Source organism: Microcaecilia unicolor, chromosome 8 (genome assembly GCF_901765095.1).
Source record: "Microcaecilia unicolor chromosome 8, aMicUni1.1, whole genome shotgun sequence".
NCBI classification, from domain to species: Eukaryota; Metazoa; Chordata; class Amphibia; order Gymnophiona; family Siphonopidae; genus Microcaecilia; species Microcaecilia unicolor.
Genome location: NC_044038.1, coordinates 73,619,922 through 73,632,359, shown reverse-complemented (window position 1 = coordinate 73,632,359; position 12,438 = coordinate 73,619,922). Strand labels below are relative to the sequence as shown.

Genomic DNA, 12,438 nt, shown 5'->3' with positions numbered 1-12,438 from the left:
AACCCCCTGCAGTATATATATTTTTTAAATCCAGCAGTGCTGGAAATGGTGCACGCTGGAGGTGGAATTTCTGCCGGCAGCCATGTTGGGCCGGCGGTAGTCTGGGTTACCACGTAGCAGCCCTTTAGTAAAAAGGTCCCTCTATGCTTCTGTTTTATGGATTTATACTCCTGCTAGGGAAGTGGACAGTGGAGGCACTCATAGGCATACAGTAGCTAACTATTCTTTCTTTCCTACCTGACATTCGTAGTTCCTTCCTGCTCTGTACTTATTTTATTGTAAAAACCGCAAAGAAGGTGCTTGCCAATGGGAGGTATATTAAATAAATATCATACTTGAAACTTGAATTATGATCAGACATTCAGAGGTATCTAACCACTCTGTCACACAGGAACATTCATTTTAAGGAGAGTAAAGCTGTACGTTTTCTATTGCTCCCGGCATTGTCAACCTCCAGCTGCTGAGGGCCTCCGCTAGCCTCCAGTATCCTTTTTGTTACGTCTGTGGCCGTGACCACCCTCAGACTTACCCTGTTTCTGGGAGTCAGTGGCTGTGCTGGCTTCTGCTTGTCTCTGTGTCTGTCTCTGTCTTAGTTTCTCTCTGGCTCTGTGTGCTGATTGCCCTACTGAACCTCACCTGTGTGGGCTATGCCTTTTCCAAGATGGCTGCCGCCGACTCCTGTATGCCAGGATCCAAGATGGCTCCCGCTGGGCTGACTTCTCTGTGTGTCAAGCCTCTGTTTGGATGCAAGGTGATTGCTGCAGCTGTGCCTCTGGTGTGGAAGGGCTTTATTAATCACTTAGAGACTACAGCCCTGGCCTTTGCATTTCATTTAGGGCCCTGGTGTATAGAGTGCTCTGTACACTGTTTCAGTGTTTGCTCTGTGTGAGTTTCTATGTTTGACTAGATAGCTTAGGCACCGTGTGGCTTGTTAGCCTGTGTATAGCTTTGCTAGTGCCCTGTGTTTGTTTAGACTAGCCAGCTTAGGCACCGTGTGGCTTGTTAGCCTGTGTATAGCTTTGCTAGTGCTCTGTGTTTGTTTCCAGTGCATGACTTGTTAGCTTGGGCACAGCTTTGTTGTTAGCTGGTGTATGGCTTTCAAGTCCCCTGAGTGTGCTCTGTGTATGTTTCTTGTGTATGACTGGTTTGCCTGGGTATAGCGTTTCTATTAGCCTAGGTACAGTTTACTAGTCATTGTTTTAAACCTGCCGACTGCCAGAACCCGGACAGTCCCTGCCTGTCGGCCTTGCCTGTGCCTAGGTGCCAGGGGGCACTCCTGGATCTTCATTCCTGCTGTTCCTGCTTGCAAGTTCCAGTTCCGGGTTTTCCTGTAAGTCCTACCGGCTGCCAGCACCTGAGGGCTCAACCCTCGGGGAAAGGTGGTCAAGCGTAGGTGAAGCCTAGGTCCAGTGTGTTCCAGTCCAGCGGGTTTCACTCCTGTATGTTCCAGTCCTGTGGGCCCTCCAGTGTGTTCCAGTCCAGCGGGCTCCACTCCAGTGCGCACCCGTCCGGTGCGTTCCAGTTACGTGTATTCCGGTGTAGAACTCCAGTCCGGGGTTCCGGTCCAGTTTTGTCTCATCTCTACCTTGGAGGTGATCTTGCCTGCCACTGCCGCTCCACGGTAGTGGCCCATGGGCTCACGAACCCAGTGCTCCCGGGGAAGAAGCCTGACAGTATGCCAAGGTCCTCGAGCACGCAACACTTTTCCACATGGATCTGGTGTGATGGCACACGTTGTCAGTGCTGAGCTCACTGCTGTCTAACACTCTTGCATTTCCAGCTTTGCAGGTAGCACGTTTGGGCCAACGACTGCGGGCATCTTCTTGTTCCTCCAGGCTGCTAACTTCTTCTGCTCCCCAGGACTCCCCCTGACGTTCTCCGTCTGAGCCTATTTCCACCCAGCCTGCCGCATGATCGCTATAGTCTCCTGTCCCGACCACCACCTGTTGAGCATTACATCAACGCCTTTGGGACCACTTAGTCTGAATATCAGCTGGTGCCCAGTTAACTTCTAGGTCAGCAGTCAAACCTGGATTTTCAATGCCGGGAGTCGCACATACCTCAGCACTGAATATCCAGAGTCAAGTCAACTCACAGCTGGATAGCTTGTAAGCTGCTCATCTCTGCAGGCTAAATATTGACCTGATAGTTTTAATGACTGGATTTTTATGTATATTTTATCGTGGTCTGCCTAGTAAATAGTGCGTAATATGTGAATAAAAAGCATAAATAACACACTTACTGACTGAATAATCTAGATTACCATTCCACATGGGGACTTCTGCGACACTTCTGCAGCATGGCTGCTCCCTGGGGTTTAATTGTGGTTATATATGTCCAATATCTTTGAAAGGTAAAGGATCTCCTCATTATATTTATATGTTTTAACTGCAAGGGTTACAACTTCCAGGTCCTTACCATTCAATTTGATTAAAGTAGAGGTGCAGAAGGCCGCATTGGGCTCACATGTAATCACGTTTTGCTTCTGAGGTAACCAGGACACTCCTTGGTATTGGTAGCACTGGAGGCTGGAAGCTGAGAAAGAAAGTCAAGTCCTGTTAGTGAATGAAAGATTTCTACTAACCGATCGATTGTCTATTTCAGAAAACAAATCAATCAACTGTGAGTGGTGGCAATTTGACAAGGAGAAAGAGAAACTCAACTGTGAGTTGTAGCAGGCTTGGTTTCAGAGTAGCAGCCAATCAACTTCTGAAAGAATAATTGGAGTCCTATAGTGGGGCCTAGTCCGGTTTTGGTTTTAGACATGGGGGGGGCCCAGGAGCAGAAATTAAGTAGGGTGCCCCTGATCCCCTCTCCTCCTCCATCCCCCCGATCTACCCACCTGCATTGCTACTACGCAGTCTGGGCATTTCTCTTACCCTTCTACCTACCACGGTCCATCGCCCTCCCTTCCCCTCACCTTTCAGTCTTCTTTAAAAATATATTTCCCTTCTCAGAAGGGCTCCGACACAGCACCAATCCTCACAAACTGCCTCCAGCTACCTCAAAACTTTCCCTCTTTGCCGTGATCCGCCCAGGCGGAAACAGGAAATTGTGATGGGGGGGGGGGGGGCAGATCGCAGATCGCGGCAGAGAGGGAAAGCTTTGAGGCAGCCAGAGGCATCTTATGAAGATGGCCGCTGCACCGGGGCCCCTCTGAGAAGGGAAATACATTTTTAAAGAAGATTGGGAATATGAGGGGAAGGGAGGAGGAGACAGACTGTGGTAGGGAAAAGGGGAAGAGATGCCTGGACCGCGGGGCCTCCTGGAGCTGTGAGGCCCAGGCCCCAGGGCAACTGCCCTGTTTGTCCCTCCTAACGCTGGCCCTGAGTGGGGCAGTTGTGTAGAGGATGGATATGGTGGAACTTAACAACACTACCCAATGCTGTCAGGGAACATACACTTAATAAATAAGAGGAAACTTCTCAGACCTGGTCTTCAGAAGATCACAGCCTTTTTAGCAATACATTGAACTAAGCAGAGCAGACATGGTTACAGGACACAGTTCTGGATTGTCTGACTGTGGTGCCAATTTTTATTAGTTTTATTACTCTCTAAATAATGAATATATGCCAACTAATATATCCGTATAAGTGTAGCCTCTGCAATATTGAACTACGGGATCCGGGTTTTGGAGACCCTTGTTTGAGATGCACCTAATAAGGAGGTAGATATTTAGAAAGACTTACCAGATTAGTATTGGTGATAATTGCATAAGTCCTTTTGTTTAAAAATTTTGTGATGGCCAACGGATACGTTTGGGCTGGATAACTCGATGTCCAGCCAAAATTTATCCATGTGAGAAAAGGAGGAGGCAAGGGGCACTCTGGGGGCACATCAAGATGTTTTCCAAAGAACAGCAATATTCAGCTGCCATCTCTGGATTCTTTCATGCGAATATCTTGGTTGTAAATATCGCAGGCCTTAGATATATGAATAAATAATTTGGATAGCTTTAATCTGCAATATTCAATGGGGCCAAAATATCCACATACCTGACTGAATATCAGGCATAAAAAATATTCAAATAATCAGTTCTCTTTATGCAGCGCTTGCCCCGTTGAACATTGGCCCCAAATTGCCTTGTTGAATCAGCACTTGGATATCTATGTGCCATAAGCCCCTCATAATAGTTTATGAAACCCCTTGTATGTAAACTCCTGTTGTCTCAGTCTTGAAGGCCCAGTTGTGCTTTTTTGGTTTGTATACTTTTTGTGTATGCTGTTTTTCCCTCTCTTTTTCCTCGGAACTGTATGGACAGAAAGTGCTACATTCCAAGGTGCAAGACAAAGCGTGAATATCTCACAAACACAGCTGCAGAGTGATAGGAGGCAGCTCCCTAGTGCAGTGGGTACTTATGTACTGCTGCTACTGAATCATTTCTTCACTGTGTCCAGGGAAGGGTAATTTGTGTTGAGTGTGATCTGGCTCTAGGGATGGGCTTACAATGACATGAGAAATGTCAGCAGCATATCCCATATCACTGCATGTCATTAAAACCCCAAACAAGCAGAAAAAAAACTTGAAATCTATGGGGGTGGGGGGGGGGGGGGCTTGTTTGCCAACAATGCTGCGTACTCTTTCGAAAGAGTGGGCCCCATTGGATGTGCGTGAACTGCCACAATGCACATTATTCAATTAGCATGCACATGCACATCAGTGCAAGCTATTCAGAAAAGAGGGTACACTCTTTCAGAAAGACTATACCCTTTTTCCAAATAGAATGCACTCTTTCATAAGTACATAAGTAATGCCACACTGGGAAAAGACCAAGGGTCCATCGAGCCCAGCATCCTGTCCACCACAGCGGCCAATCCAGGCCAAGGGCACCTGGCGAGCTTCCCAAACATACAAACATTCTATACATGTTATTCCTGGAATTGTGGATTTTTCCCAAGTCCATTTAGTAGTGGTTTATGGACTTGTTCTTTAGGAAACCATGTAACCCCTTTTTAAACTCTGCTATGCTAACCGCCTTCACCATGTTCTCCGGCAACGAATTCCAGAGTTTAATTATGCGTTGTGTGAAGAAATATTTTCTCCGATTTGTTTTAAATTTACTACACTGTAGTTTCATCGCATGCTTTCAAAAGCAGAAGTGTAGCCAGACCTGCCATTTGGGTAGGCCCTAAGTTTAACCTGGGAGGGCCCTTTCCACACCCACCCCCGTACGTACATACAGGTTTTTTTAACCCTTCCCTCTGCCTCAGCGGGCCCATCTCTCCCTCTTTCTTCCCATTCATCTTCTCTGCCCCTACTCACATATCATTTTTGTCCCCATCATCTTTCTCCCCCTCCACCCACAGCCTGGCATCTGCCTGCCTGTCTCTCTCTGTCCCCCCCCCCCCCCCCCCCCCCCCCCCCCCCCCCCCCCCCCCCCGTAGGTAACCTGTGCCGGTCCTGCAGGCTTCTCTCTACCATATGCCCATCAGTGAAAAAACAGGAAGTGATGCCATTTAAGGCAGGCCAGCTCAGGTTGCCAACAGGAATCACTGCAGGCGATGGCTCGAAGGTAGACTGTGGGGGCAGGGGGTTCATAGAGAGATGAGCAGATGCTGTGCCAGCAGCAGAGAAGAAAGAGAGAACGAGAGGAGTGAGGCACCGCAAATTAGGTGTTTTGGGAGGCACTAGACTGGTGGGCTTAAGGCAAGAATGTGTGGGCCTGTGCCCACGAACAAAACAGTGAAGATGACTGAAAAAATAAAAAATATAAAAAATAAATAAAATATACAAAATGAAAAATACACAATAAAAACACAAAAATTAAAAAAAATATTATTCAAATATGTGTATAAAAATAGAGCAGCGACACTTTGGTTGTTGAAATTAAAAAATAGACTTTATTTATCAGTGGATAGCAGGGAGAAAGGGACTCGACACAGTTGAGACGAGACGCTGCTCTGATCTTTTCCGCTTGACTTTGTTTCAAGTTTTGTTTAACGCTATCACATAAGAAAGAGATACATATATTCTCTCCACAATTTGAAAGGTATAACAAATCAGCATACAGTGAGAAGACTCCTGACGCAGGCCTGTATGGCCGAAACACAGCTGTGTCGAGTCCCTTTCTCCCTGCTATCCACTGATAAATAAAGTCTATTTTTTAATTTTAACAATCAGTGTCGCTGCTCTATTTTTATACACATATTTGAATAATATTTTTTAAACTTTTTGTGTTTTTATTGTGTATTTTTCATTTTGTATTTTTTATTTTTTTTATTTTTCCAGTCATCTTCGCTGTTTTGTTCGTCATGGGCCTGTGCCCACCCATAGCTATGCCACTGTTTGAAAAATGTGCACTAGGACCCAGATTCAGTATATCGTGTTAAAAAATCGGTGTTGAAAAAATCTTTGCTCAATGCTGTTCTGTAAAAGGCACTGAAAGATGAGCATCCATTATAGAATAGCATTGAGTGCCAATTTCGGTGCACAAATTTGGACGCCAGGACTTACGCTTGCTAAAACCAGGTGTAATTCCTGGCGCCCAATTTGGGGACACACCTCCAGTATTCTATAGCACTATGTGCAAATTTGTGGAACACCCCTGATCCACCCATGTACCCTCCCATGGCCATATCCACTTTTGACTTGTGCACCATGGGATTTGGGCGCACAAATCCAAATTGATGCCAATTAATACCGATTAGCTCCCAATTACTGGCACTAATTGGCTCGTTAGCCAATTTAGTCAGGGCACTCATCTTCAATCAGCACCCAATTATAGGTGTCATTTATTGAATCCAGGGGTATATGACTTTGCTCCTGTGACCAAAAAATGGCCAAATGAAAATGACTGAAATGAACATTTCTGGAAATGAAACAGGAAAGACACAAGACAAAAGTTTTCTGTCAGTCCATCCCTAGTTGTCTCCTATGTCCCCAAACCAGCAGAGAAAATTCCAGCAACTCATCATTCTTCTAGACTGGACTTGTTTAATGCTCTTACAAGGCCAATGCTGTCATTTCATGATCTTGAATAGCACCACAGAGAGACCTGGAGGGGCATTTTCGAAAGAGATGTCCAAGTTGTGATTTGGACGTCCTTGCATAACGTCCAAATCTAGGGGCGGGGAAACCCGTATTTTCAAAAAAAGATGGATGTCCATCTTTCGTTTCGAAAACACCGTCAGAGACATTCAAATCCTTAAATTTGGACGTCCCTAGACATGGACATTTCTGACTTTCAGCGATTTTCAAAACCAAAGATATCCATGTCAAAAATGGACAAATGCAAGCCATTTGGTCGTGGGAGGAGCCAGCATTTGTAGTGCACTGGTCCTACTGACATGCCAGGACACCAACCGGGCACCCTAGCTCCCTTACCTTGTGTGCTGAGCCCCCCAAAACCCACTACCCACAACTGTACACCACTACCATAGTCCTTATGGGTGAAGGGGGCACCTAGATGTGGGTACAGTGTGTTTTTGGTGGGTTTTGGAGGGCACGCTGTTTCCTCCACAAATGTAACAGGTAGGGGGGGATGGGCCTGGGTCCGCCTGTCTGAAGTGCACGGCACCCACTAAAACTGCTCCAGGTACCTGCATGCGCTGTCATGGACCTGAGTATGACATCTGAGGCTGGCACAAAATATTTTTAAAGATGTTTTTTGCGGGTGGGAGGGGGGTTAGTGACCACTGGGGCAGTAAGGGGGGGGGTCATCCCTGATTCCCTCCGGTGGTCATCTGGTCATTTTGGGCTACTTTTTGTACCTTATTCATAATAAAAACACGTCCAGGTGAAACGTCCAAGTGTTCGTCAGGGACGTCCTTGTTTTTTTCGATTATGGTCAAAGACATCCAAGTGTTAGGCACGCCCAAGTCCCGCCTTCACTATGCCTCTGACAAGTCCCCTTGAAATTTGGCCGTCCTTGCAACGGACTGCAGTTGGAGACGTCCAAAATCGGGTTTCAATTATACCGATTGGACGTCTCTGGGAGAAGGACGTGCATCTTCCATTTTATGTCGAAAGATGGACATCCTTCTCTTTCGAAAATGAGCCACTGTTCACCTTTTCTATCAAGTGCATTTGACCACATACCCCTGAGTACCAATTATACCTCTCTATAGATATATATGAACCGTTAACTTGACAGAATTTTCTAGGCCTACAGACAGTTCTGTCTGTTTGGGTCCTGAGGGGTGGGGGGGGGGGGGAACTCTGTCTTCAAAGTCCTTTGTCAGGTATTCTGGTCTTTCTCCTCCACTTTCTTCTGTTTCTCTACTCACTCCACATACCCACTTCATCTCAGGGACTTGGATTAAAATGTAATTTACTGGGTTAATGAAAAAGATCACAGTATCTATTAATTCACAGTTCATTATGAAAAACTCAAATCACTCATTCTAGATTTCAGTTGATCTTGGATGAAGTTCTCCATCAGGGCTCTTCTCTCCTGCTACTTTCTCCTGTTGTCTAAGCCCAACTGTTTCTTCTACACTGGAGCTTCTCTTCCTCTTTCCTCCGAAACTCTGGAGTGAATGAGTTCATTCCACAAACACATTTGAATGTACTCTAATGCCTTTGTGTGTCATTGATCAGATCCAGTTGGGGAGAGAGGGAAGTGATGCTGACAGCCTGCTCAGCTATAAAGTGCAATGGTGGATTTGCACGTTAGGAACCATGACGCCTGGAGGCCTAAATTTAGAAATTGATTGGACAGCTGCGATGTAATGTGATGTGATGAGATTAGTGGGTGGGACTATAGTTACTGACATTCTGAGCCTTGAAGCGTTATAAAAATGCAACACTGTGCATGGGTGAAACAAGCACTAAGATGGCAGACACCGATGCAATGTGGAAAAACTATTTTGCAATTTAGGTAAGAGAAGTGTTTTGAAATGTTTTCTGACCACTATTAGTATCTCAAGGAAGTTGACTGTATGTTTTATTCTTTAGTTGAATTTCGGACCACACCCTGAGGCAGCGAATTGCGAAACATGCCACATGTAGGTGGAGGCATCCGTGTACTGCACATTTTTTAATCTAATGTGAAAGATACGCAAGTGATACAAATGGAAGCTGTAAAGCATTTTAAAGTATTTTGATACAAGTTGGAAAATATTTTCTAAGAATAAAGTTCAAGATGGTTGGAATACAAAAGGAGTTTGGATCTGAGTGATGTTATAAACAGATTGAAAGATTGAACAGCTGGGTTGAAGATTATTCACATTTTGCACTAGAGCAGGCACCTCTAGACTATTTTACAGATCAGTGTATACAAGGGTGGAATCTGGGTGAAGCATGGGTGGGACTCCCATGCGGGTAGCTTATAGAATACTATAAGTTATGTGTGTATGTCCAGCACTTAGGCTCAAGCACCTATACCTGCTGTATGGCTCATGCCTAATCACATATGCATGTATACACCCTGTTATGCTCTACATTACTTTTAGCATAGGCTTCTCTAAGTGCCCAGTTATAGAAGTGACCCCTTAGTAGGTAGGGTATCCCTTCCTTTCTCCCAATAGGGATTCCCCCTTTTTTCTCCTGCTTCTTCTCAGGCGTAGTATTTCTCTCTCACAAACTACAGCCTTCTTTGATGGTTTGAGGTTCAGGTAGCAGATTTTAAAAAAAGGTTTGGATAGCTTCCTAATAGAAAAGTCCATAAGCCATTATTAAGATGGGAAAATCCACTGCTTATTCCTAGGATAAGCAGCATAAAATCTGTTTTACTCTTTGGGATCTTGCCAGATATTTGTGACCTGGATTGGCCACTGTTGGAACAGGATACTTGATGGACCTTTGGTCTGTCCCAGTATGACCACACTTATGGAGGAGTAGCCTAGGGTTAGTGCAGCGGACTTGATCCTGGGGAACTGGGTTCGATTCCCACTGCAGCTCCTTGTGACTCTGGGTAAGTCACTTAATCCTCCATTGCCCCAGGTACAAAATAAGTACCTGTATATATGTAAACCGCTTTAAATGTAGTTGCAAAATACCACAGAAAGGCAGTATATCAAGTCTCATTTCTCTTTCTCCTTTCCCTTATGTTCTTAACTAAGCACATCATTTGCTACACCTAGATGTGTCAACTTAAATTTGCCACTGACATTGCGTAAGAAGGCACCTACACATGGGTGTGCCAATGCCAACCTTACACTAGTATTCTAGAATGGAATCTTCGTGCTAAGGAGTTGTTATAGAATTGGTGCTAAGTGCATGGCATTGGGCACCTAGACTGAGGTACCAACTCATAGAATTGTTCCCATGCCTTCAAATATTAATATCTTTAATGTAGACAAGATAACTGTCATGGCTGCTTAAGCAGAGCCTATACATTGTTCATGGAAATCACAGGGAACATAGGCCTGAATCAGGAATTTCCTATTCTGGAAAACCATGACCACACGCCAGCACAGACGTTCAAGCTCTTATTTTGTTCTCCTCTTTGATTCATTGCTTGGATTAGTTGTTTCTAATACTGCTTTTCCCTCAGGGTTGTGTATGCAGTCTCCCAAATCAGTCAGTCGTGGATTATAAGAACAGCCAGTCAGCTGTGAGTTCCAGTGGATTCAGTCCAAATGGCCTCAGACACTTTGGGATCAGTATTCAACTCCAGTTATCTGGGAAGCAGCATTTGTTAGCTGGATAACTAGTGCTCATCAGGCTCAGGCAGTGATATCAAAGTGCATTCTCTGGATAATGCGGCTGAATATCATGTCTGACTATCTTCGCACCACTTTTGGGTAGTGCCAGGGCAGAGCTAAGATGCAGCCAGAAGTTGTCTGGGTATTGCTTGATATTATGCACTGGTACCAGGCAGATTAAATTTAATGTGGACAAATGCAAAGTGATAGAACAATCCAAATTATAGTTACCTGATGCTAGGGTCTACCTTGGGGGTCAGCACCCAAGAAAAAGATCTAGGTGTCATTGTAGACAATACACTGAAATCTTCTGCCCAGTGTGTGGTGGCGTCCAAAAAAGCAAACAGGATGCTAGGAATTATTAGGAAAGGGATAGTAAATAAGACCGAGAATACTATAATGCCTCAGTATCGCTCCATGGGGTGAGACCTCACCTTAAGTATTGCGTTCAGTTGTGGTCACCGTATCTCAAAAAAGATACAGCAGAATTAGAAAAGGTTCAAAGGAGCAACCAACATGATAAGGGGATGGAACTCCTCTCGTATGAAGAAAGGCTAAAGAGGTTACGGCTCTTCAGCTTGGAAAAGAGACGGATATGATAGAGGTCTACAAAATCCTGAGTGGTGTAGAATGGGTAAAAGTGAACTGATTTTTCACTTTTTCAAAAAGTGCAAAGATCAGGGGACACTCAATGAAATTACATGGAAATACTTTTAAAACAAATAGGAGGAAATATTTTTTCACACAAAGAATAGTTAAGCACTGGAACTTGTTGCTGGAGGATGTTGTAACAATGGTTGGCATATCTGGATTTAAAAAAGGTTTGGACAAATTCCTGGAGGAAAAGTCCATAGTCTGCTATTGAGATAGACTTGGGGAAGTAACTGCTTGCCCTGGGATTGGTAGCATTGAATGTTGCTACTATTTGGGATTCTGCCAGGTACTTGTAACCTGGATTGGCCACTGTTGAAAACAGGATACTGGGCTAAATGGACCATGGGTCTGACCCAGTATGGCTATTCTTATGTTCAAGTTAGGACAACTACTGTACCTGGATAACTTCCAGCTGGCACTGAATACCTGGATATTCAGTGCTGAGATTTGGGTATCACCTGACGCTTAATATCCAGGTATAAAATACCCATGGCAGTCAGTGCTTAAAACAAACTCAGTCCTCGAAGCTCCCATCCTTTCAGATTTTCAAGATTTCTACAATGAAATGCATGAAATCCGCTTGCACATAAGGGGGCAGCATGGAGAAGTAGCCTAATGGTTAGAGCAGTGGGCAGATCAGCAGGGGAACTGGGTTCAATTCCCACTGCAGCTCCTTGGTGACCCTGGGCAAATCACCCTAACCCTCCATTGCCCCAGGTACAAAACTTAGATTGTGAGCCTCCTAGAGACAGAGAAAGTATCTATGTATAATAAATGTAAACCACTTTGATTGTACTACAGAAAAGTGGTATATTAAATCCCTTTCCCTCATATATTTATTGTGGAAACCCTGAAAACTAGAATGGAGTGTGACCCTCAAGCCTTAGAGGCCCCTAGTTTAACAAAGACACTGACCTCCTTTGTAGTTAAAAAAAAACCACTCAGGATAGTTAAAACATTTCCCATGCATGGAATTTGTAGTACTTTTCAATCTGACCCTATTGAAAAACCGCTGAAGTCCAACATGGTAAATTCCAGGACCCTGGTCAACCCTTTTTCCAAGTTTCCAGTAGATGGTTCAGACTGAGACACTGCATTAGTGCTTCCCAACCCAGCTGGATACTGAAAAGTACTTAAAATGTATTTTAAGAAGAAATAAAGTTAGCTACAATTCTGGACAGATTTCTATGGTCTACTG

At 44.6% G+C, this 12,438-nt stretch overlaps 1 protein-coding gene across 1 annotated transcript in view; it reads right to left on the bottom strand.

The window, feature by feature from the left end:
- LOC115476783 (urokinase plasminogen activator surface receptor-like) overlaps positions 1 to 12,438 on the bottom strand; it is a 56,997-nt gene that overhangs the window by 43,809 nt on the left and 750 nt on the right. The window contains exon 2 of the mRNA XM_030213361.1: positions 2,419 to 2,535. Coding sequence (XP_030069221.1) covers positions 2,419 to 2,535 — 117 coding nt within the window. The remainder of the gene's footprint in view (positions 1 to 2,418; positions 2,536 to 12,438) is intronic.